This window comes from Prorops nasuta, unplaced genomic scaffold (genome assembly GCF_024137725.1).
Source record: "Prorops nasuta isolate Cenicafe-Biocafe unplaced genomic scaffold, Cenicafe_Pnas_1.2 PNAS00060, whole genome shotgun sequence".
In the NCBI taxonomy this organism is placed as follows: domain Eukaryota; kingdom Metazoa; phylum Arthropoda; class Insecta; order Hymenoptera; family Bethylidae; genus Prorops; species Prorops nasuta.
The window spans coordinates 267,717-294,364 of NW_027116857.1; the positions used below are offsets into that span (position 1 = coordinate 267,717).

General features: G+C 42.4%; 1 protein-coding gene across 9 annotated transcripts in view; it reads left to right on the top strand.

Moving 5' to 3' along the window:
- The window catches only part of dati (datilografo), an 87,913-nt gene that overhangs the window by 38,457 nt on the left and 22,808 nt on the right, over positions 1-26,648 (top strand). For 6 of the 9 annotated variants that reach the window (XM_066745304.1, XM_066745305.1, XM_066745308.1 and 3 more), the window contains exons 4-5: positions 18,287-18,346; positions 20,336-20,529. In XM_066745304.1, coding sequence (XP_066601401.1) covers positions 18,287-18,346; positions 20,336-20,529 — 254 coding nt within the window. The remainder of the gene's footprint in view (positions 1-18,286; positions 18,347-20,335; positions 20,530-26,648) is intronic. The other 3 variants (XM_066745309.1, XM_066745312.1, XM_066745307.1) reach the window with 2 other exon arrangements.

The window sequence follows — 26,648 nt, forward strand, 5'->3', positions numbered from 1 at the left end:
CCTTTTAACATACTTTCGTCCGATTCGACGTGGAATATTCGCGCGAGGAAAAAGTCATTTATATCAATAAACCAGCTTCGACTCTCGACGATGACTATCAGTCTTGGAGAGTCCCGTTGAGGGTTCCATGCACAATAAAGCGTCCATAGCCGCTTCGATCCAACGGCGATTAGCCAGGGTCAAAGGTCAAGTTCTTTTTTTCAAAATACTCGTATATATGCAAAGGGTCGACATTATTTGGGCCAATGAGTCAACCGCGATCTTTGCGCACGTCGACCTCTAAAATTTTTCTCTCCTCAGGAAATCACACCAATAATCAAGGCGATAATGCCTCGTTGCTGTAATCAATCATCGGTCCGAGTTCATTAGTCAGGTCGAGGCACGCTTTGCTCTTTAAACGCGAGTAAAACGATATTTGCCTTTTTGTTTATCTTTCCCCCCTCGGGACCCATTAATTACGCGTCGAAATAAACTCGATTAACGTTAGCAAAAAAAAAAGAAATAGCAAATATGATCAACGATGTCCGATCTGCAAATTTTCGTCCGTCGAATCCCGCGAATTCTCGGCTGCGTCGGTAAATTGGCGGGAATTTGGCGTTTGGTCGTTTGGAGGTTAGGATGGAAGAAAAATTGGCGGGAAGCTGCTCTATCGGGCTTGCGGAGGAGCGATAGTTGGCATTCCTTCGTACAACCACACTCGAAATTTCCCCCAGTGGATTGCTATATACCGTTTACCTACCAACGCGTATTGATTCGCCCTTTCGTTGATATAGCCACTGGTGCCTTATCACCTATTGGCCATAAGCTATTGAAAAAAAGAACGCCAGGAATTTGCGGAGCTTCCCCTCGATGCAACCCTGCGTGGTCAGTCCAATCATGCGTTTTAGCGTGGAATATGCGTGCATGTATATTATAATGTGCACACCTATATATATATAGTATATATATAGATAACGTACATTCACGAGTACTCGCAATATATTTCCCCTATATAATTCATTAAGCGAAATTTAGCAGAAATGTCGACCAAGGAGGGGGGGGGGGGATGGTGGAATTTTGCATAGAAGGGGTTCGACGAGAGAAAGAGAGGGGGAGCGGGTGAATATAATATCGGTGAGTGTCCACCGTATCGGTAGCCGCTCGGTCAATAGCAGGCAACGTAGGCAAATACAGGGAACTCTCGTAGAGTACATCCCCCTCCCCCCCCGCTCCCCTCCTCCTCTTCCTCATTCAAACGATGCGCACGGGTTACTGGCCGATATTGGCCAATCACCGCTCGACCCTCCCCACCCATCAACTTGCACGAAAAAAGCGCGCCAATTTTTCGATCACACGCTCGCTCAATAATGGAACTGAAGTTACGCGCGCCCTCGTCGCGCACGTACTCACACTAAGCTCTGCCTCATTCGTTCGGTCAACGGACACCCTCTTCCTTTACGTGTTTATGTGTGTGTGTTGTACAGTACTGTACGTTCACTGTGTATATCTAGTATGTTTATGCACGTGAACGTGTTTGCCGATGGGACTGTACGAAACATCAGTCCCAGATGGCGCTACTAAGCCAGTTTCGTTAATCCCACCTTTATCGTTTCCACCGAAAACAATCGTCGCGGTATTCCTGGAAAAATTTCACTCTCTTTGTATTCGACAATTCTCGAGCTCTCGCTCGTCTCGTCGAGATGTAAACATAAACTAGTCGAGGTCTTCTCGCGCACGGTGGATGGAGAAGAATCGAAAGTTTCGGAATTTGAGGTTATGTTTGGGCAGAATTATTCCTGGAAGAGTGCGAGCGTTTGTTTGTTTTGGAAGCCGAGGAGAGTGAATATTTTTAACGCTCTCGTTGAATCGCGCGTTCGCAACGGGACGTGCCAGAGGCTACCGAGGATTATCCCTTGGCATCGGGCAAAACTCAATTTCCAGGCCAAAATCTAATGATCGCCGGCCCTCCGCGGCCCTAATCGGTTTTGCCAACACCGCGAACCGGTGCTACCGCCACTTGAAAATCGATTCCATCCTGCAGCTCCTCGATAGCCGGTGCACCATCCGTTCAGCCATATTTCCACCGTCCGTTTTTCCCAAATGCAGAAATTGGCCAGAAATTGCAATATCGAGGTACGATCGTGATGACGATGATGACGATGATTCGGGGCTTTATCGGCGCTTAGCGGATATATACCGGACTTGCCCGAAATCGATTAATCCGACGTTCCACCGTCCAGTTGTTTCGTTCATGCGCGACAAACCAACCGGAAATGACGTTTTTCGCCATTAGCCAGGAGAATACCTTGTTAGGAATAACGTGGTAGACTCTCGAGTCGATGAGCGATCCAACGAGTTGCTAAGATTTTTATAGGTTATAAATGGGTGACGTAAAGCAAAAGTGACAAGGGTGCTAGCTATGAAGGAGAGAGGGTTTTTCGAACCCCTTTTTTAGGTCGTTTGAAAAAACCCTCACGTTTCGCCGGTGAAATTGACCGGACAATTTTCCAGGCCTTTAATGCCGCGAAAAATTACCGTTTCGTCGGTGCATGCATAAAAATTAACGCAGTCCCGTTGTACTCCTTTTGGTGTAAGAGCACTCGCGCTGCTATTATATTCTTATATTTACGAGCTATCGTAACGGGGGAGGAGTAGGAGCGAGTGTCCTGGATCAGAAGATTCGCTCTCTTTTTTTTTCTTCTTCGAGGTCTGAGAAGGGGTGGCCCCCTCACCCCTTTACTCAGCCAGAACTTCTCGGGTTTGTGCCGTGAACGTCAATCCGACTATCTCCCTCTCTCTCTCGCTTTTAATTCGCTAATTTTCCTCGGTTAAGAATTCATGGGATGGAATACCTCGTCAGACGTCGAGGGAAAAATCAAAGCAAGGCTAGCGCGAAAAGAGCAGCGTGCTTTATCACGAATGACGCGGAATGAAAGATTGAACAAAGTCGTTGGGAATCCAAGACGTGAAAAACTCGGATCAACTTGGAGGGGGGGGGGGGGAGGGAGAAAAAACGTAAAAGATGCCGACGATGACGCTTTCGAGATACAAACAGAGGTATAGGTAAAACTGGGGAAAAAAGGGAATATTTAATGGAAGAAATTATTGAGGAAACGTTTTGCCATTTCGAGTGACGCGAACCGTAGCGATAGATGGACGATTACTCTAATTGCTCCTCGCTTAGAGTGACCGTATCTTTTTCTTTTTATTTTATTTTCAGAAGAAGAATAATATTTTTTACTTCATTATGTTACTTGAAAAATTTTGCATAAAAATTATCCGGAGAAAACGTAGGACATAATCTTGCGAGAATCAGTTTTATCGTTCCTGTTTTTGTTTACGCTTTTAAATCATAATCCGTTATTATTAAATAACCTAATTTTCAGCGATTAAAAAACATTTGGTCGAAGCTCGGGCATTATTAAGGAGAGAATTTATTTTTTTCGACTTTAATGGGTTCGCATTAATTAATTCTCGCAATAGCAACTAATCAAGTGGACTACTCTCCTCCATACCATGAATATTTTAATCACCGGCATTAATCCTAATATTTACGTACACTGCAGCGGCGCAAATTAATCGCTAGCTGTAATTCTGCGTTTCAAGCTTGGTCCAGCGAAATATACAAAACACATTATATTTGCCTGCGTTTATTTATGAATTGTCGAGAACGTTCCGCCGCATCAAGCATCGAAAATGCAAAATTTCTGCCTTCTAGCCAATATTTTCATTCCGAATCATTTTCCGTTTCACGCTGCTGCACGTTTCCACGTTCACGCTCCGCGCTCGAGATTTTCCCGTTTGGTGAAAAAAAAGAGGAAAAAAAAACTGACGATACTCGCGGCGCATCGATAATTACAAATAAATTTTCGTCGGATAAACACGCGCCACAGCCGGTAACGCGCAACGTGGAAAACAAAAATTTCACATTTTTAAATTTCACCGAAAGTGAAAAAGAATGTCTAATTTCCACTCTCGATGCTCAAATTGGAATATACGAGCTGTATAATTTTATATACGATCCGTGAAATTCGTAGACGCCTGTGGGAGATTGGGAGGGGGGGGGGGGGGGATGGGATCATTTCAACATCGTACAATTAGCGAGCGAGAAAGAGAAATGTGGAGAACGTTGGAATATTTATAATTTTATGGATGGAGTGTAAAATTGAGAAGAGTTTGGGAGCGACGAGGTCTGCTCAGGTAAAATTTATTGGGTGTTGTATATCGGGAGCGGAGGAAATTCAAGAGGGGGTTGGGGGGTTGGGAAGGAGGTCAGGGGTCGAGCTTAGAAAAATGATTAGGATAGAGCACCGTATGGCGTAGCGGAGAATCAACGTAGTCATGGCGCATATGCATAGGCAATCGGTCGCTCGCCTATTCTAATTTCACCCTAACCCTTCCGCGGCGCTGCACTTTTTCTTTGCGCGAGGGTTAATTTCAATGGAAGTGGAGCAAGCCGCGTTTTTTCGCTCGGGATGCTCGGCTATACATACGCCTACGCATCTCTCTCTCTCTCTCTTTTAAATCCAACTCAAAGTCCAACCGAGTATCTCCATCCTCGTCCCATAATAACACACGTACGCCCCCCCCCCCCTCCACCCCTAACCCTCCAACGAATCCACTCTCTCTTTTTTCCCGCCTTTTTTATTCAAACTAAACTTTCATCACAATAACGGACGTAATTAGAATGCGCTCGATCCAGAATCGCCGCGTCATTTTTTTCTAAGGTCACCTAACGATCACATGCTATTGTCGTATAGAACGCTGCTGAAGATTGCCCAGGCAGATAAGGGGAATCGCTACGCTCGATGTTTACACTCGAAGCTTGTTGACATATCCCAATGGAGGACGCTCGAGTCTTTCTCGAATTCCTCGAAATTCTTTATCCCCGATATTGCGCGTTGTTCTCGGCACGTCCCAGGGATGTCCTGAGGATATTTCCGATCGTTCCACGTCCAATGTTCAAAATTCGGCTTCCAACGAAGCTTGCAATATTTTTTTCCCCATGAATAACGAGAATTCTCTTGAAATATTCCACACTGAAATAGATATTTGTTTATCCAACGAGTTAACCAGACGATTACCACAATTGCACAGCGACACATTCGTGGTTCAAAAGTTTCGATTGGATAAAATTTCAGATTCTAATTTGCTTTCTTCTTTTTTGAGTATTTTATTTCTCAGAGGCAGCGCAGAGAGAGCTTTGCCCATAGTCCTTTTTCAAGAAGTCCTCGTGCGGCGTCCTTTCCTTTTTGCCCGACACTTTCAGGAGCGTTAGTGGTCGATGAAACTAATTACCTGGCATGGCTGAGCACGGACTATACCGTGCATATTGTGGGCTAAGGTGCACTTACTTCGTTTTTTGCCACACGCTTAATTAAAATTTAATGGAGACCGAGATAGCCGGACGAATCGCGTTACTGTTCGCCACAGAATTGACTGAAAAAGAAGCACGTTGCTCCTCTCGACAAATTTTCACATTCTTCAGGATCAAACTCGAGCTCTCGTCCTTATCAATCCGCTTAATTGCAAGGAAAGTTCGCAATTATCTTTGATAATTTTTTAATTCCCCCCTCCCCCCTAATTAGGTTCGAGCTTCAGAGCATATTCTAATTTAGTCGTACTTTAGAGCTTTATCAAATCCGATAAAGCGGTATCTTTGAGTACATAAGGTACTCGAGGCAAAAATTTCTTTCGATTCTTCAAATAATTTTTCTACGCCAGTCAAGTTTTTCCCGAGATTGCAAATCGACTGTGCGTCCTCTGATTGTTGCCATGAGAGTGATTTTTTCTACCGACTATCTTATCGCCCGTTACTGATATAGAATAGTCCGAGATGTTAGCGCGCAAGTGTTAAAGCGCGTACTTCGCAGCGTAAAAAGGAAGGTCGATTTATTTTTCACGCCACTCCAATTATTTCTTCTATATATATCATCATCCAAATCGATCGTTACCATTTCCTTTATTTATTTATTTTTTCAAAGTCACTCAAAGATTACCAAGATTGTGCGCAAAGTTTTTAAAATTGATAAAGGGAAACACTGGAGGATTGGAGGGAAAACTTTAAACCTTCTCCATGGATTCTCTCTGGCGGAGTCTCCCTCGTATTATTGACTTACTTTCTCGCAACCCTTTGGAGAATAAATATGCGCGCAGCCACCCTTTTCCCCTCGGTGTGCGGAGAAAAAATGTTATCCTGACCTCAGCCCAGATAAACACGAAGAGAGGTCGCTTTTTTCTCGTTGAGATTTCTAAACGACTTCTTCGTAATATGCTACGTGCCGCTGGAGGGAAAAAAGAATCTCTCGCGCGAAAGTAATAAATTCTCATCGGACTCGGTGTGTTTTAGCGCGGATTACGGGATCGAATACGTGTTATATCGCGAGTTAACGGTCCCCTTTTTAATGGGACCGAGCGTGTCTTCCACAACCGGACTGGATATACGCTGCACGGTGCTTCGATAGAAATTCAATATGGAAAATAGTATACATATATATATTTACAGTGTCTTATTGAGACTGGCGCTATAATAATCAGCAGAATAACCAAAGGAAAAATGCCACAAAGTTATTGCATTGGAGGCTAAGAGGCATTAAGTATCCTTAACCTACTGACCGGCTGCGCACAGTTAAAACGTGATCGTGCCATCCTGTCGATGATCCTACTTGATTTTCAGCAAAAACCAACTTTCCTGCTGGATTAGAAAGTTAATCCACATTTGGCCCCCGGTGCACAATGCACCGTGTTGCGCTGGGTATGACATTCTTAAAAATACTTCCGCGATTCAATTTACCCACTTAACTTTATCCACTCGATCCCAACGAGTAATAATATCTTTATTTAATATACCAGCGGTGATTTTCTGCAGTTCCCCAACGACGCTGCGATAAAAATGCATTTTTTCCCCGATCTACGCCGGACGAATTTTTCTCGGCAGTAAAAAAGCGTGGAAAGTCCAAGTCTCTATAGGGGATTGAGCAAAAATGGTAATTGCATTATATTACTCGAGTCTCCGACTCTGGCCAAATACGGTATTTCAGTCGAGATAACCGAGTCGTAATTTAGACTAATACATTAATACTTGAGTTACCTGACAGGAGTAAAGTGGCGATTTAGCTAGGTGGAAACATTGGTACCCAATTACCATAACCATTTGACAGTTTAAAGCTGCCATCAACACCGCAGGGTGACTATAATTTCACGAGTCTCGAATGGCACACTTCTTTATATACAAGTACTGCGGATTCCATTTGATGGTTCGAGCGCGGGAAAATCTGGCGAACAATATGGATGAGTAAAGTTGTCGTTGTAAAGTGTCAAATTACGCCACTTGTTTGCGTACAATAATTGCTCTGTAAAATATATATATCAAGTATGACAAACCTCGTGATTTGCTTAAGATCCAGTCCACTTGGATTAGAACAATAAAATAAATAAAAAAAAATTTGCAAAAAATTACAAAGAATTCTTACAAATTAGAAATTAACGTCAGATATCGAAACTCCTCTTAATTTTTAAGAGAAACGCGTTTAAGATCGCGAAAAGAGGGTGAAGATAATTCGAATAAAATCGCGTGGAAAGACACAGGCCATTCTTATTCTTTATTTAACGCGTGTGCTTTCTGCTCGGTGGAGGCTTCTCCGGAGAAAGATTTACGCAGGCAATTTATATCGGGCCGCAAAAGCCGGCAGGTCAAGAATATTGAGCACGACCGGCCGTAAAATAAGATATAGATTTCCATCTAGTAAACTTTCTACACGGCATGTGTGGGAGGTACGCAGGACGCCATACGGCATACGAGAGCAGCTCGACTATAGGTATCGCGTTGGCTGGCAACTTACTGCTGGAAACCCAGCCTAGTATGCGATGTCAGCGTTACGCTCTACCTACCTACCTATATATATATATATATATATGTATATATACCCGAAAGGACCTCTTTACTCACACGAATCTCAAGATTATTTATACGTTAATTATTATTATTTATCGGTCGATGCTACAATTTACACACTCGCGAGTTTCTTATTTCTCTCGTCACCACTGATAAATCTCACGAAAATCAAACTGTGACTATTCACCAAGACTCTGACTCGAGAACCTAAAATCTAACGTGGTATGTAATTAATTAATTAGTTTAATAATGTATTCTAATTTTTTCCATTATGATTAATAAATCGTAGAAAAATCAAACTGTAATGTCATTACATCCTCTTAATTGGCTATCGACTGAAAGTGTAATTTAACAATCCTCATGTTTATTTATATAGCGTGATAATAATGAAGAAATTAGCCCTGTACAAGGTACAATGTTTTTTGTTTTTGTTCATTTTCTTCCCACCAATGATAAACGCGAGGAGAAGGAAATTCCTGAAAAGCAATCCTTTTCTTATTAGCCATCAACTGTACCGCTAACTCGACTGTTTTCTCTTACTCGTTATTACACCTTTCGCGTGGGTGATACTTTACTACCTTCCTTGAAAACGCTCGAACGCTACTTTCGATAATAAACATCCGATAGCTCCAACTTCATCAATCATACTTGCTGTAAATTATAACATTAGCCCCTGTATAATGGAACGATATTACGTCGGTGATAAAATAAGTATATGTACCCACCGTGATTTTCTAGAATTATTCCTCGTCGACAGAGATCTTGTCCCGAAGGTTTTTTCAGTCCTGCAGTACCATTAAATGAAATCGTTGTGTAATATTTATAAAGGAGCCTTTCAAACGCAAACAACGACTCGATTCGGACGACTGTCCTTACGGTAAAGGGGATCTTAGAAGTGCAGGGCTGTGCTCTCCTTTGTGATAAAATTTTTAAAGCTCCAACGAAGCTCTTTATGAATTAATAACAAGCAAACAGAGCGGTATTTACTCCCTGTCAATTACAAATTGTATTTGAAAACCTTTCTACGTTTGCAGCCAACTGATTCAATTTTATAGTGCGCTCTTGTCCCAATCGATATATATATATATATCTCTCTTTTCTCGAGATTTGTATACACCGAGCTTCGAATCGTACGAGAAATTAAAAATAGTTTTCTAAAAAATTGCCAAAGACTATCTTCTTTAAGAAGATTTATCCAATTAACGTGAAACACACGGATATTTAATTACTATATACATATATAGATAGGTGCATCTCAAGTTGCCATAGATTCCGCTGAGATTCCAGAGTATCCCATATAGTATAAAGGCGTAGGTTTAGTTATACTTTCCAACCCTCTTTGCTAACTAATATTAAAATCATCGAAGCAGCAAAGCGATCTCGTTCATCAATCATCGTCCCTCTGAACGCGCGTGTGATAAAGTCTGTGTGGAAAAATAAGCGAAGTGGAGTTTGATGCTTCTACGACGAAAGTAATAGGGAAAGGGTGAGATGAAGCGAGAGAGAGAGAGAGAGAGAGAGAGAGCAGACGGTCATTTGCACTCAATCTCGTCGTTCATCAGTCTCGTTGGCCCAAGGTCGTTCAACCATTCGTTCTCCAAGCAAAGAGGGTGGCCAGCCAGAAGAATCCCTCGAACAAATGGCTCGCAATGTAAAATCGTAAAGACACGAGAGCCATCAAGACTTTGGCCACTCGACGGGCCGAGCGTTCTTTCTGAGACATTAATTTTTACCCCTTTTCACCCCCGGACTGCTTAATGACCCGCAGCTCGCTCCTTCGAAAGGGTTGACGCGGGGAAAAAAGGAGAGAGCGAGGAAGACTGCGGGAGGGGGGGGGGGGGGGGGGGAGAAAACCGACGAAACGTTGCTTAAGTGGCGAGAATCGCTGTTGAGGGAGGCGAGAATCACGCTGATCCGCCATGCTCGTTATTATTGGATGTCCCTGTAAACCTGCTCGTCCTATTCGCTTCGGGTAATCTTCGTGTTTGACGTCGAGGTACCGATGAAACCACCCCCTCCCCCAATCTACCTTCTTAACCCTTGAATCAAGCGTGCGTCCATTTCGATTCTTCGAACGATCGTCATCAACAGCGATGATCCGATGGATCATGGATCCTGAAGAAACGAGCATCTCTAGTTTCGACAGTTTTTGTCCATCGGCCACAACTCTGCTTCCGGTGTCTCGTGTATGTACAGAACCAACCACGTGGTTCACCTTTTTTTCGTCCAAGAAAGAGACTCCACCGGTTCCCCAGCCGACCTTAACGAGTCTTCGGTTGGTGTCCTGGAACCACAACAATGGATCTCATCAGGGGCATCAGGAATAAATTATGGCAGGCTCTCGCGAGAAAAATGGCAGCGTTGCGAAATTAGAGTGGAGTAAAAAAGGAAGTTGTCGAGAGGAGAGGACCTATCCTTGACGAGTTCCTTTGTCGGATGCTCCTGGACAATTAGGGCGGTTTCTCCCGAGAGGAAGCAGTGGAGCAATACGACACCTTGCAACGAGTTTTCACCCCCCCCCCCCCCCCCTCTCCGGCCAAGTCTTCCTCCGCTTCTTATCCTTTCAATCCCAGTGGCGTTAATAACAGTCGAGAGATTGTTATCCATGCAATATAGGAACTGATACTGGTCATTTGGGCCACGTTGCGTCATTGTCCTGATTAAGCACCCTTGTCTAATGAATCATTAAGCTTCTTAAACGTAAAAAACGTCGAGTCTCTCGGTTTCTTCCCTCGAACCGAATAGTTTAAATAGAGAAAGAGATAATAAATTTAACAAATGGGGTAATCGAGGGGGACCGAGCTGGGAATTGATAGTTATTGTTCGGTTGCGTCGTAAAAAGTCATTCTTAACTCATAGGGGAGCGCGATGATGTAATCTAGGATCCTCTCGTGAAGGAAACATCTGAGGGGGAGGGGGGAGAGGGGTCAGCGGACCGATTGGGAAAGAAAGTTGCTGTAACAGGAAGGAAGGGTTAGCAACCCCAGGTTCAGCAACCTGGCCCTCCCTCTCTGTGCTATATATATATATATATATATATATGTGTGTGTGTGTGTATACGCAAAGCAAAAAGCACAGAGGTATCGGCTGTAAGGAGCAAAAAAAGAGATAAAGAGTTTTGGATAGGGCAGGTGAAGTGGAAGGCAAAAGTGCGAGGTAGAAAGGGTTAACGCGTGAGAGAGCGAGATAACTGAATATACCATATGCCCGAATAATGTTCCACCCGCGCACGATCTGGCCAACCGACCCGAAAAGTTCGTTGCCCGACTTCCTATTCCTTCTTACAATCTCTCTTTTTCCCAGAAATCCCCAATCTAGAACGACCTTGCCTTCTCTCCTCCCAACCACTGATTTTCTATTTTTTCTTTTATTAACAAAAAAAAAATAACAACTTTAATTTGATTATTTAACACCTTTTTGTATATACCTTTTATACTTGATATCTCTCTAGATTTAATTATATTATTCTTGTATTAAAATCTTACGAAAGAATCATTCTCAAGAATTGTTTATCCATACCCAATTTAATCTCGATCTTCGAGAACGAAACGTTCGAAAATTTTTGAAAAATCCCAGCATCGTTACAGATTTTCTGTTCTTTACTCGAGGTCGATGACCCTATTCGAGGATTGGCTAGTGCTTAATTAAACAGCATTTGGAGAGCAGGCGAATAAAATCTTGCTCGTTGATAAATATAGTATACGTATACGTGAAAATACAGCGATTTCCAGCTGGTGGATCGAAATCGCTAATTTTCCACCGCTCTGCGTTACGATTCTCTCTGATCATCAAAGTTGAAACGCATGAGCCAATTACTAGTGTTTTTTGCAAATAATGTATTACACTTTGGCGAACCAGCGAGGGGAATATGTGTTTGCTGCAGCGATAATGACAAAGTTGGACGTAGTCAAAGGTGATATTTCTGGCTTTGAGGACAAAAAATATTATTAGTAGAGGAAGAAATTGTTTGCTGGTTTTTTCGTCGCTTGATATTTTATATACGCGTTGCAATAATACTCGAGCTGGAGAGGGGAAGAATTGCTTACGTAATAGAAATAAACGCGTTTCTAACCGAACTACAGAATTATTGATCAACTATCGCTGGTCTCTACCATCCACCAAATCCCTCCGAACGTCCAGGAGCGTGTGCAAGTCTTAAACGTGCATCGACGTTAGGAGAGACACCACGCCACCCTGTATAATACTTATTGATCAAAAATGCACTTTCACTTCTCGAAACTTCCCACTCCCTGCCAGGAGCATCTTCCAACGTTGATTATGTATATATTGAAAAAAAAAACCTCGAAATATCTTATCACACCGACTCATCAATGACACTTTCATCATTAATCCCTGAAAATAATCTCTGTACAAGAAAGAGAGTCATAATTCTTTTGATCGACCGAAGAAATTTCAAAAATTCTTTGCAGTTAATTTACGCAATTTTGAATCTACCATAATTTTGGTAATTTAAATGTCGGTATAGAATAAAAGAAGCTTTTAGGAGTTTTGGACAAATGCTGAAAAAACTTGGAAGGTACAAGAGAATTTTGATATTTGGTAAAAAGTTTAGGAAGATAAAGCGAGCATTGTTGGTGGTCCCTGCTGGTGGAGGAACGATTTGGTTGTAGGGACTGTACACAGCGATGATTCCGCAAGACTACTGATGATGACTATACCCCACGTGTGTAGTTGTATAACCCACACATCGAGAAGACTCGACACGTACGCGCTGCCAGGACATTCGCCAGGGGGTTGAAATCATTAAAGGGGCGTGGCGTGCCCGTGGTTACCCGGATGACGGTCACGTGAACCAAGATGGCCGCCGACGCGGCGGGAGGATCCCCTCTTTGCAACAGTCATTTGTTATCGGCCATTTTATTTTAATGATTTCCATGCATGCGTGAAACGCTTCGTTGCATCCTACCGGGAAAGGGATGCTCCGCTCTCTCGCTTCTGCACACACACACACACACACACACACAAATTCAAACTATGCACTCTGCAATATGCACTTGGTTCCCTCCCCTAGCAAAACCCACCCCTGTCCTACCTTCGTACACCAATACCTCGCCCTCTCCTCGATTCATTCTTCTATCTCGCTCCAACCACCCACACCACTAACATAATTCCAAACACACTAAATTTCCCCACCAGAGCCAACCACCCCCTCGATGCCCTTTCAAACTCTTCTCGCACAAAATTTCACCAATTACGACCTTTTCACCTTCCCCAGCCTTCCACACCCACTCCATTAATGATTACTCAAACTACTCCTCATGATTTCACAAGAAACCCCTAAATCGACGTTCCTACAACGATTCGTCAACAAACCCATAATTTTCCAGACTAAAATTGAAAATTCTGCTAAACAAAAATCCTCAATATATATATATATATATATATATAACAATTTAATCCATCCAAGCTTTTACAACGTAATAATAGTTAACGAGGAAATTACAGACTAATCGTGACTGCGCGTTGATTGGAAAATTGTAGGAATTTTGGTGGAAGGTTTCGGTGGTTCGAATGGTGGAAAAAAGGAGGATATTGGTACACGCGTGGTTCGTCGAGTGCAGTGGTGCAGTGCACCAGGTCCCCGTGGGATAGCACGCACGTTCCGCTAAATTAAGATTAATAATGCAGAAAGAATATAGTGGTGATGCAGGTCGTTCCGGAAATTCTCGCGAGCGTCACGGTAAAACTATATATAATGGAATAGGTATAGGGAATAGTTGCAGTACTCTGCAGGGTATCACTGCATGGCCTGTGCCTGTCCAATGCATTTACCACTCTCAATTCGTGTCATCGAACAATATAATTGCACTCGTATGTGCACCACCGTTACACACATGCACATGTACTATATAGTTATATCTGTAATATTTAACGACTAGAGCAGCAGCTATAATTAAAATACAATGAGTCAATTGTGTTCCCTGGACCAATAACAGCCAGAGTCCAGCTATAATTATTCTATTACGACAAATGTAACGTATCAAACGTACATTACATAATCCATGCTTTGTTTTCTCGTGGACCCACCGGAATAATTACCTTGGCCATCATATAAATTCGCGTTTACCCTAAATTTTCAGAATTACCAATTTCTTATCCCCCCCACTTACCCTCTGCTGATTCTTTGGTACTCGCCATCGAGGCACGTATGTACATCGTTCGTTCGAATCCACCGAAAGTGCTTCTAATAAATATATATGTATTCGCTGTGACGCGAGAGGGAGGCCACGAGGCCGTAGAGAAATTCAATTTAATTGGAGTCGATTTTTAGGCCAACTGCAAGAAAACTGATAGAAATTGCCAAATTACTGATGCACTTTTCGACCAAATTCCAAGTTAAATTGCTGTTCCTAGTTTAGCAGAGCGAACAAGTGTGCTTTAATTAGCACGAACTAGCAACTGTATACGGTAAATCTGAAAATACTTTTCCACGGTACCAAGGTTAATTCGATCAAGCCACACAGTTTCATGCATGAATTTTTCACAACTTGTCACACAAATCTTGTCTACCTCGTGTGTGTAGATTCACACATAGACACGCGTGACACGTAAAAGTACGAAGAGAGCTACTTCTATGCTACACACACACACACACACACGTATATATATATGCACACATGGAAGGATATCCGGGTTCGTTCAACTGTCAGATTAGGCCGGTCCTCGAGTTTTGGCGGTACCATTTGATGTGGTTAATAGTTAACGAGGCTCGTTGCCTCGACGGAATTCCTCTGACGCTCGGCATTAGACTCAACGTTTTCCGCTATACAAAGCAATTAAAAGGGAATTTTGCCAATTCTACGATTCGCACGGCTCCCATATTTTTTTTTCTTTCACTCCCACCACTCTACGATCTTCCTCCACGCGTCGCTCGATCATCCACTGCATAATATTAACGTCAGGAATTACGCAATCAGCGATGAAAATGAACCCAGGCAAATAATTGCCACCAGCATCGCGCAACCCTGGCTTCATTAGCAGCGATGTTCGAGACACGTTTGTTCAACGTTCGCAATCTGTTAAGAGGATTGCTGCGTAGATAAGCTCCAAAGGACCGAGGCAGTTTATCACAAGCGGATCGTGAAATCTTGAAAAATCGTTCGTTTGAAGGATAATGCGGATTTCGTTGGGCGATTCGAATCGACCTTTGACCCGATACGCAATTGCACTGAAATTCGTCGCATTCCCTTTTCGATGGACACGCAAGTTTATTTATTTTTATCGCTGCGGTACTCGTGCCATCGTTCGAAAGCCCTTTTGCACTCGCGCAATTTTGCCGTCCCTGTGACCAGGCCCGGTGTGCACGGTGATTATCCGTGAAAGGGTTGCAGCGAGAGAAAGAGGGTGGAGGGGGGGGGGGGAGTGGCCTCACTCCAAAACTTGTACCACCGTCATCGAAATTCCGGCTGGAAATCATTAAATTGCGCTCACCCACACACACACACCGCTATGTGTCATTCGCACGATGACCCTCGACACGCACACTTGCGCTGCCCTCACCGCACGTACGACACCTCGAATTTCGCCGTCCACCAGGCTTTGCAGCCTCCACGAATCAGAGAGAGAGAGAGAGAGAGAGAGAGAGCAAATAGTCGATTTTCCAGGAAAAATCGCTGATGACGCTGCCATTAACATTCAACGTAGACCCCTGGTGGGGACACTTTCCACCCCATTCGTCCATTTCACACACACACACACACACACACACACATATATATATATATATATATAAATACGTGAACAAATTTGGGATAAAAACAATTCTTCGTCCGGATTAACCAAACCGGATCGCTGCTGGAAATTGAATATTTTTCGCAATATTCCATCGAGTCTCCTTTCAAAGTATCGAAGAGAAAAACATGATTTTCTATATATACACTCGTCTATTCTCGCAATGTCACGTGACCGACAATGACGATGAATTTATTTCTGCAAAATTTCAAGAAATCGATGCATTCGAGATCATTATCGTTTCGCGAACAAAATAACGTTCTTTCGTGAGTCGGCGTGGGCTTGTTGGTATTGGTGCAGGAATATTGGGGGGGGGGGTGTAAATTTTGTAACAGTACATTCATTTGTTCGTCGAACGAAATGCGAATGCATTATACATGGATTGCAGGGGACATTAATTTTCTGGCTCGGACGTGTAGTGGGCCGTGGAGAGCTGCTCGCTGGCTGGACGAGAGGGTGTGGTGAGGGTGTGCGAGGGAGAAAGAGAGAGAGAGAGAGAGAGAGAGGGAGGAGGGCTGGAGAAAGTGGAGGAGAGTACGCGTGGATTCTGCGTGTATGAGCGGCAGCAGATGTATCGGTGTGGGTGGGGGAGCAGGGTTGTTTCGTTTGCTCGTATACGTCCAACCACGTGCCACCTCCAATCTCCAACCACTTTTTTTTCCTGGTGATTTCCACGAGTGGACAAGAGCTGCTGCAAAAATGCCCTTTTCGCTACTCGTTACAATCACCGTGAAAATCGCCCTAAAACTCTTAATATATGCACTTCCTCTGTGTTATATATATATATATATATATATATATATATATATATATGTATATGCATATTATACTAAAATGACGAAATCACCATTACGAACTATCCACGATGATTTTGATATACATATATATATATAGCATAGATCATCCGATGATAAATGATTGGTGAATGAACGTTATCGGCATTACGCTGCTGTTCTCGCGTGAGTGAAAATTGAAGGACGTTTCAAGCCTGTTAGAATTTCGTGCGAGAGGGTGAAGAGATGCAAGACAGACGTGACAGCGACTGCCCGAGCCAAGTGCAACGATTCATCAAAAGTTCTTTGCGATTCGTAATTCTTGGCCTCGACAAAAGGGTCTCAAAGGGTTCTGCTTACCCTCCGAGCTACATCCCCTGTCCTTTCGGTCGGCACGCGAGACTCTAAATTATAATCATAAATTCTTCTTGCGCTCCGATTATCGTCGGATTGAAATTACCACATCGAGTGACCATTTCATTTTAGGGATTGGACGAATCGAGAATTGTGAGATCTTTTTTTTTATCTGTTATATGCTCTAATTGCTACGTCATTGATTAGAGTGATGAAAATTTTGATAAAAGGTTGAGATAGGATTAATAAAACACAGTATAGAGACGTATATCTGAGAAAATATATTTCAATCTTTATATATAATTATTATATATATTTATATAAATTCTTTTGTGCAACCTATTATAAGTTTCTTTCATAATTTCAATCGAAACAATATTACACAAAATATTGATATCTCTTAGGATTACTGAGATGGGGTTAATTTTTGTCATAGCTTGGGACGTTTTAATGTCTCACCCTGTATACAGGGTGAAAAACTTGAGAACCACAAATCACATATAGATATAAGATAATATTATCTCCATAACTATAACAGTCACAAAGTTTTTTATATAAAATCCTTTCAATTTTTAACCGAAAGAGCCTCGACACTTAATATCGATATTCCCTACAGTTACGTTGAGATAAACGAATTTTTACGTTCCAGCTTCGGAGCGTTTTAATAAATGCCTCACCCTGTTCAGAAGAGGGTTATACTTACCGAGTTACGAAGGTACAACGTCTCGTTAACAACCGCTGCTTTTTCTCACACCATGCATGGAAAAAGTAGGCGCACGAAAGTTTCGATAATAGGAATTTTTTCACGACTTCCGGTTTGAGCTCGAGTCACGATAAAAGTCCACCGTTTGACAAATACGAAATGGTCAGCCGGTAATTAAATTACGACAAGCACTCAACGAGCAAAGCTACCTTTTCTCCCTCGCGTATCGTGCGTAGTCGAATATTAATTCGATTTTAATTGTGTCGGGAATGAACGCACACGACTATATATATATATATATATATATATATATAGGAGAGAAAAAAATCGACCGGTAGACCCTGCGAGTATTCCGCATAGTTTCGTGCACACGCTTAGCCCTAGCGCGATCATTTTTCACTATTCACAAAATTGAGAGGCGCTGTACCATCATTTTGTCGCACAAATTCATCCAATTCGATTTCATTGTCACCGATCGAAATTATATATACAAAAATGCACTTATCGACTATTCGATTCGCTATAAGTATATATTGTAGGACTCGTCGAAGAAGCAAACTTCCCTTGTACGAACAATACACCATTGTTTTCATTAAAATTAACGCGCCTCGAATTTTTTTCTCACCACCAAGATACTAATGAAAAAAATGAGTACATCTTCCTCTTTCTCCGGTACAAAGAGCAATGAAAGAATCATGAAAAGCGCCCAGCTACGGTGCACGAATGTACATATTTTTTCTGTTGGTATTTTTCGAGTTTTTCCTGAGAACTTTCCCAATCATAGAGTTAGAAAAGCTAATTTAACGAAATTTGTTTTTCCGATTCTCTCAGGCAAATCGAATGCGAGATTCAGCCCTTCACAGGGTAAAACACACGTTAGTGCTCGCCCGTGTAAGTGTGAACAATTTCATATTTCTAATTATATTATATCTATTATTTTGCCAGCGTTCTTTGTATTCCTTTTGTTTCAAATATTAATAATGCCCCGTTCGAGAGAGAGACGTATTAGAGACATTCAGAATAATAAGTCCTGCTACGTAGCTTATATATATATAAAAGAACGATCAGAAATTTGCAATTTTCGTTGGTAGTAAATTTCAATTAATTTGCGAGGGATAGGGGGGGGGGGAGTAAGAGGAGACAAGGGTGGGGGGTGATGAGAATTAAACTTGCTCGAGTTATTTTTATTAAATCGAACACGAAGGAATTCTTCGATGAATCGGGACGTCTGAATAAAAGATGAATCCTTCGGCAAGTAGGAAGAAAGAGTCCTGTCCGGAGGATAGAGTGGGGGGGAGATGGATAGAGAGCAAGGGTAAAAATGCCCGAGGAAGAATGTCGATATTAATAAAAGTTAAATTGAGCCAATCGCTTGTGGGAATTAGAATAGACTGGATGGATGGGCAGAATCTGCTAAAAGAAACACAATAAAAACTGCACCGGCAGCTAAAACTCTGCCAGAAGCTTCTTCCTCCTCCCAACGAGAACAAATCTAACCAGAATCTCTGGAAAACTTACGCTCAGCCACAATGTAAATATCCATGCAACTTTGGTAACCTCTCGTATAACTGATCGACGCTTTTTCGTTACTTCGCTCATCGCATTTCTGTGTGTATATATATATATATAACACCCTGTATATTCTTCGCAATGAACAATCAGTCCCAAAAAACGCACTCAGATCGGACCAACCACGAAACGCAAGAATTTCTGTGGTTTTAAAAATATCCAAGATTTAAAAGTTTCTTCGTGCAATTATTCCGTAATAAAGGGGTGGCTCGGTGGGTCAAAGGGGGTGGGACCATACACACAAGCAAGAAATTAATTTAAAAGATACAATTACCATCTTGCATTATTATTCTTTAAGAAGAAATACCATCGCGGTATAAAGCTAGAAAATTTTCACGCACCACTTTGTTGTTGAACTCTCGAGGGGAAAGACGATAAATTTGGTGAGTGGGTTCACCAACGACAGGCCTGTAATTATTACAATGTAAGTGTATAAAAAAAGTCAAATAACACAAATTTCAGTGTTTTAAAAAGTATCCAAGATTCAAAAGATTCTTCGTGCAATTATTCCATATAATAAAGGGGTGGCTCAGTAGGTCAAAGGGGGTGGTACCACACACACAAGCAAGAAATTAATTTAAAAAATACAATTATCCTCTTGCATTATTATTCTTTAAGAAGAAATACCATCGCGGTATAAAGCTAGAAAATTTTCACGCACCACTTTGTTGTTGAACTCTCGAGGGGAAAGACGATAAATTTGGTGAGTGGGTTCACCAGCGACAGGCCTGTAATTATTACGATATAAGTGTAATAAAATAGTCAGGATGGAAGTTTTGTCGGCGATCGTGGCTATAGAGTCTCTCGGAAAAAAGTAATAAAGGGAAAGTACAGCGGTTGATAATTATTCCGGCGTAAAGGGGAGTGGTTAATGGGTCAGAAGGGGTAGCAAGCTCGACAGTCAAACCAGTATCGATCGTTAATGCGTCCCGCCGTTAAATCGCATATTCACAGAAAAAAAAATGTCACGGTTCTCATTGACCGAACGATTAAATCGACGAGTGCTCGCCAAGCTTTAGCCATGGCACTTTGCGCGAATGACGCAATAATCGTGCCACGCTGCTCGAGGACTCGAATCGCGCGAAGAAGATGGAACATTCGCGCGATGCAAGAAAAATCTTTAGATTTTCAACGATCCTGCGCAATGTAGAGAATTCACGAAGATTCTTATTTTTACTAGCAGTTTTTCACACATGTATATATAAATAGTGAATTTTAATAATGCAATCGATGAACATTAATTTTTGCATATATATATATATATATAGCGAGAGTAGAGGAACTGATCGGAGGATGGTTGTTCTGTTACAGGTGAACGACCTTACAAGTGCCATCTGCCGGATTGCGGGCGGGCCTTTATTCAACTGTCGAATCTGCAGCAACACCTGAGGAATCACGATGCCCAGGTGGAGAGGGCGAAAAACAGACCGTTCCATTGCACCATCTGCGGAAAGGGCTTCGCCACGGAGTCCAGCCTCCGGACCCACACCTCTAAGGTCAGTCATGTATGTACCAAATCCGACGTCCATCACGCATTTCGCTAGTTACGCAGTTCTCGCGGTGCCCGCACACGAGCAGACACGAGATCGATCTGTGAAAACGACCGATTTATCGAGCTAAGTGACAGAAGTTACACGAACAAACGTGTATCGCATTCTTCTCTATCTCACTCTATTCTATATAAAAACTCATTATTCTTCGCTCTCTCTATTTCCTGTTCTTCTTCTTCTAATTTTTCTTCTCTCATCAATCGCCATTCTCGTTAATATTTCGTACATACACACACAAACAAGCCAATTAACAAAAGTCTGGGATTGGTCTTTTGGGATTTGACTACTTAACCAAGCAAATCTCAAAACGTCCACCAATCGCCGACGAGATAGACGAGGCTTCTTCGTTCTTCGCTACCTTCAACGAAATATCCTATTTCGTCGTTTCATTCTCGAGGTGGCAGAAAAGTTTATAGAACGTTTGCACAGAGGTTTCTGTACTTTCCATTTCGATTGTGTGTTTTCTAAATTTCTGTCGCGTCGTGGATTTGTTCGCAAATTTTCGCAGTGCTCGAAGAGAAAATGCCTCGTTCGGTTTCAAGCTCACGCATACATTCACACGGTGGTGGTTCAAGGTTTGCTCGAAGGTCGATGAGGAATCGTTGGAAAAATATCTTTATCATCCTGTTGCACTCTGGTTCATCGCATCTTTCGACAGGCTTTGATTTCTCGTTTCTCACTCCATCAACTCGTTGCACCAATTTGTGATAAAAAGAAAATAAATTAATGCAAAGGGATGACGTAAGAATAATAATTATTGAAAATTTTTAATCGCACTAAAATTACTCTTGAATGACAATAATTGTGGCAGTCCGGAAGAATAGACTCACAATGTATAAAAAACACTAGTCTGCACTCGAGAAAATCTTTATCAACGTCATCCATCGAGTGATAAGTCGATAGAGAGCAATCTTAACGTAGGAAAAAAATAATAATCAAGTGCGACGAGTTCTGGTTTCATGTATTATAGTTACCACGTAACACTTAAGATCCACTTAATCTATTATAAATATATGTATATGTGGTTCGCACAAGTAGGTAGATCTAACGGTAGCTTTGAATCGTTCGGTGCAAAGAGGCAAGGCAAGAAAAGCTGTGTGATATTCAGGGTGTGCTTCGCTTTAGTCCTGGGTTATAGCAGCAGCTTGAATCTCCGCTACTTCCGTTATATAATCTAGCAATGAACAAACACCGAAAGAGCATTATCCACCAGCCATTTACTCCGCATATTACCAAGGTCATTTTATCCAATCGCTAATTTACAATTAATCTAACAAAAATCTCAAAACTCCCACTTTAAAAATCCTCGAATCTCCGCAACGCAGAAAGGACGTTCCTGGAACGCTCCAGGTAGATTTCAGGGATGATTAATGGGCTTGAAGCAATCTTCGGTCGATATATATATATATATATATATATATATATATAGTATAATGACCAATCGACTCTATCCCTGCACCATGGGCTCTCTTTAATAAATGCAACACGACGCACCAACGTGTTATTGAAATTCGAATTCGTATCAGTATTAATCGCGCACGATGGGGTGGCTGATATCTCGGGAAAAAGATTATCACGCACAGATTCGATTACTCGAATGGGAAAAATCCTGGCGAACCCGAAGGCGACGGCCAATGAAGAGATCCGTCCACGCATAAAATATTTGACAGTTCTCAATGAGTGCGAATATTTATTATTCTCCATTGATTTCGTTAACCACTCCCAATTTGTCTCTCATCCTCTTCTTCCTCGTTACGTCCACGGTGCACCATTATGATTCCCAAGTTTCGTGCACCGATTACAAACCAGAGTGTTATATATATATATATATATTAATGAATCTCCGCAGTTAATAATTTGGAGAACACACCGAGCATCGATAAAACCAAACGAGGAACAATATCGATACGAACGTTCTATCCACGATTCCCTCGTAGCACAAACAAAAAGATACTCAAAGAGAAAAGAAAAAATGCCAATTGATCTCGGACACGTACGAGTTTATTACGACTAATTCTCAGTTGGATGACGAATCAAAGGCAAAGAGTTCATGAATGAAGAATCGCATTGTTTGCTTTGGTACGAGTGCCCCCTCCAGTGGGGAAAAAACAAGTGATCTGGTAAAAATATATGAAGAAGAGAGAGAGAGAGAGAGAGAGAGAGAGAGAGAGACCCTAGTTAATCGAATTCACCCCTCGTAGAATCGTGACGCGGAGCGATTACCAACGGAATCTTGTATGGTGGGGCACTTTTTTGCCCCCCCCCCCTCCACCGCGTCTCATTCCGCTTTTATTCCCCCTCCCCGTGGTCATGGCCCTCCAGGTTGGATTTCTCAACCCTTTTGCAGCGCTGGGCACATGTCTCGACGAAAAAACGTGGGAAGGCATCTGCCGGCCGTCCCTGAGCAGCTTTTGCTGCCAGTCCGGAGCAACGTGTCGCGCGTTACACGTACAAAGTACCAACATCCTTTATTCCTTCCCAACTTCTTACCTTTCCCTCCCCCACCCCTTTTTGCAATCGTCAATTAGACCGCTCAATCACGATCGATGAACGCCACCTAATGAGTAATACCGGTCGTCGCTGCCAAGTTTCTTCGTACCGATTTAATGAAGACCTCCGAGCCTCTTCTTGCACCGCTCTTCGATGATTTATCGCGTGCCCCCCCCCCCTTTCCGTCAATCGATAAAGCAATATTTACCGTTTTGCATCTCCCCGATCGATTACCGTTGAGATCCTTGATGAAGCGGATCGATCGATCAATTTTTGCATACCGATTTAACGAGGCTCCCATCGGACCAACGAGTCGGACCCTGAAGAGTCGATCGTGTTTCGCTGATGAGTTCGTCCGGAGTCTAGCGATTTTTCCCCGTGGAGTTGCGAGTGCGTGAAAATCGCCTGATCGGACCTGACGGTTCGACCGGTATATATATATATATAGGTATGTCGGAGGCTAGCGATAATTAATTGGCGCTGGTTCTCCCTCAGCCGGAGCCAGCCTCGCGCAAAGGTTCCGAAAACGGGGAATCAGGTGGTTGCGGACGAGCCACGCGAGCTTAATCCGTTCTCGCGCGTTCCTTATATTCCGTGGTAATAAATATCGTCGTTTAACGCCCCGCTCATCGGGAGCCTCTAATTGAAATCTAATCCATGGTTAAGGGCTTTTTGATGCCCTTCGTCCTCCCTCTTCTTCTGCTTCCTGTTTATACTCCGCTGCAACACACTTATATATATATATATATATATGTGTGTGTGTGTATACGTTGTAGCAGGGCTCCGGGTCTGAAACAGGACTAATAAATCTCGGCCAAAGTCTCTGCTGACGACCTGATTTTCCAGCGCAACCCTTTCCCAAAGATTTTCTCCTTTTTCCACGGATACCAAGGCTGTGCTCGATTACCCCTCGAAACGTCCATTCTTTCTTCTTATTTTCTTCGGATTTTCCTTCCACTTTTTTCTCTTTAATGGGAATATGAAAAGCTGAAGTGTGCTGCGGAGATTAAAGAAGAATAAATAAATGTGGGAAAAGTGGTTTTTCCGAGCAATCAGTTGCAGAGGACATCAAAGTCCAAGGCGTTGAAGCAAACCTCTCTCTCTCTCTCTCTCTCTCTCTCTCTCTGTTTAGATACTTCATGGAAAAAGGGTAAAAAGTTGAAGGAGGAAAAGACGAGGGAGAGAGAGAGGAGAGTCGAACAGGAGGAAGGACAAACTGAGAGGATTCCGGAGAGAGCGAGCAGCGGTAATTAAAAGCCGCCGCCGCGCGACAGAAACAGAGTCGCCGAGAGAAATAAAACGAAACGAAACAAATGGAGAAGCCGAGCCCATCTTCCGCGGCTAATCGAATTTTCGCCGGGGCAGATTTCTTGAAATTGTTTTCGCTATTTCTGTCCGCCGTTATACCCCCCCCCCCTCTCCTCCCCTCTCCCACTGCTACCCACCGAGCTCCTCGTCCCATTCTACCCCTACTAACGAGCTTGTTCGCGAAAAAAAAGCTCGTTAAAGAGGAAAAAAAGATAAAATTTTGGAAGGACGTTGCAAAAAATGGTTGAAACACTCTCGTTGATAAGGTTTTATTGATTAAATCGATAGCGTTTGCGAAATGTCATTATACGCGCTTTATCGCGGTACCATTTCGATCGGCCAATTAATAGCAAATAAATCTTGTTTACGCACTGTGGAGCCAAAACTGGTATCATTTCTATATATATACACACGCGTGTAACGATAAAAGGCAAATTATAGCTGCGAGCCTCGCTATTGGCTAAATTATAACGGTGGAGTATCATCGCGTTGTGGTCGATGAATGCGTATTACGGTCGGTGGTTCGTAATGAAACTAGGAGCAAAATAAAATAAAAGAAAAGAGAGGGAAAAATAGGAGAGAGCGAGGTTGGATGAGGCGCAAAACTTGTGAATAAGGGAAGTGAAAATAACCATAATTAGATTCTCATGTCCACGAGCTATTCGTTACTGGAAATAATATACAGGCGTATCCCGCGGACTAGCAGGATAATTAGTTGTTATTAAAAAAATGCGAAAGACGAGCGAGGGGTTGGAGAAATATGGTCAGAAAATGAGAGGGGTTGGGACGGAAACGCACGCGGGAGAAAGAACAAAGAAGGATGGAAAGAGAGAAAGGGGTGGGGGAAGGAAAAGGGAAATGAAAGAGTTACGTTCCAGGTCGAGGCCTGGCGTGTCGACGAAACATTATCCCGCCAAGAAAGACAATACACTCCGAGCACAATATTATAATAGGCCCGAGCGCAAATGTATTATAGAGAACGATCGCTGCCCAGACATGAAAACTCCTTCTTCCTATATATATATGTATATATGTGTGTTACCTTTCTTCCATATTTCCTTCTTTTCCTCGCTCCTCGACACTTGCCTCTTGTACTTTCTTCGAAAACCACCCCCTCCCCCTCCCCCTTCTTTCTCTTTCTCCCCTGGACAATTTCTGATAACCAATCAGCCCTTGACACAACTCACTCTGGATTTTCTCTTCGGGTTTTTCCTTCAAATATCCCTCGAGCTTCACACCAACTACTATATTTTTATTCATTAAGTAGAATCAGTAAATGTTTTGCAAAAAGATACATGGGAGAAAAATCTGGAATAAACTTAATTAATAATAATTATTGTTAATTAAAATGTGGAAATTATTGTATAATTGTAATACGATATTATATAATGTTAAATAGGTAGCAACATAGATTTCTGTATTACATATATTAAAATTTACAATATTTTCTTCTTTCGCTGTACGGTGTACATTGTTGTTTCATACACTCGCACTGGTAATTCTACACATTCATTTTGTTCCACTCATTCGACAAGATACAAAAATCCTCGCAAAGTCCAATTTCTTTCTCTCACCGTTCCTCTCGTTCCGACCACACCTTCGCTATATTTATTCGTATAGTTTCTTCGTTACAAGGGTTGAACTTGGCGCAACACGATAGAATCCCCTCTATCGCACACCCCTTGCGGACCTACGACCTTCCTCTCGCTCTACCCCCCCCCCCCCTCCACGCCCTTCTTATTCCTTCCTTCCTTCCACCTTCCACTTTCCACCCCCCCCCCCCCCCCTTCTTAATTGCCCCAGCAGCACGGAGCTCGGTAAAAACTCGTTAGCCATTAGATTTATTTTCATCGCCACAGGCATCGTTGTCGTATTTTTAAACTGCCCATTTTTCCTTCATAATCGTAACTAGTGCAATCGATTACAGCTTCTTCCTCACAAAGATAACTTCGTACCGTATTTACTCGAGAAAAATAGCTCGGGCTTGAACCGACTCGTAAATAAAACTATTAAGCTCGTTTCGCTTTCAACCATAAACTTTGCTTAATTTACAATTAATTTTTCTAAGCTTTCCACGAGGTTTTCCTCATTTTTCACCATATAATTTGGCAGTGTCGATTGATATCGGTGTATAAGCAGACGTCAGCTTCCGGTTCCTTTGTCAACGCGTGACCGTATATAACGACGGTGTAGCCAAAGCGTGCACACGGTACATCCGTGTACGTGCATGCATATATATGTATATGTACACGCGTGAACTCCTTTTGACCAGTTTC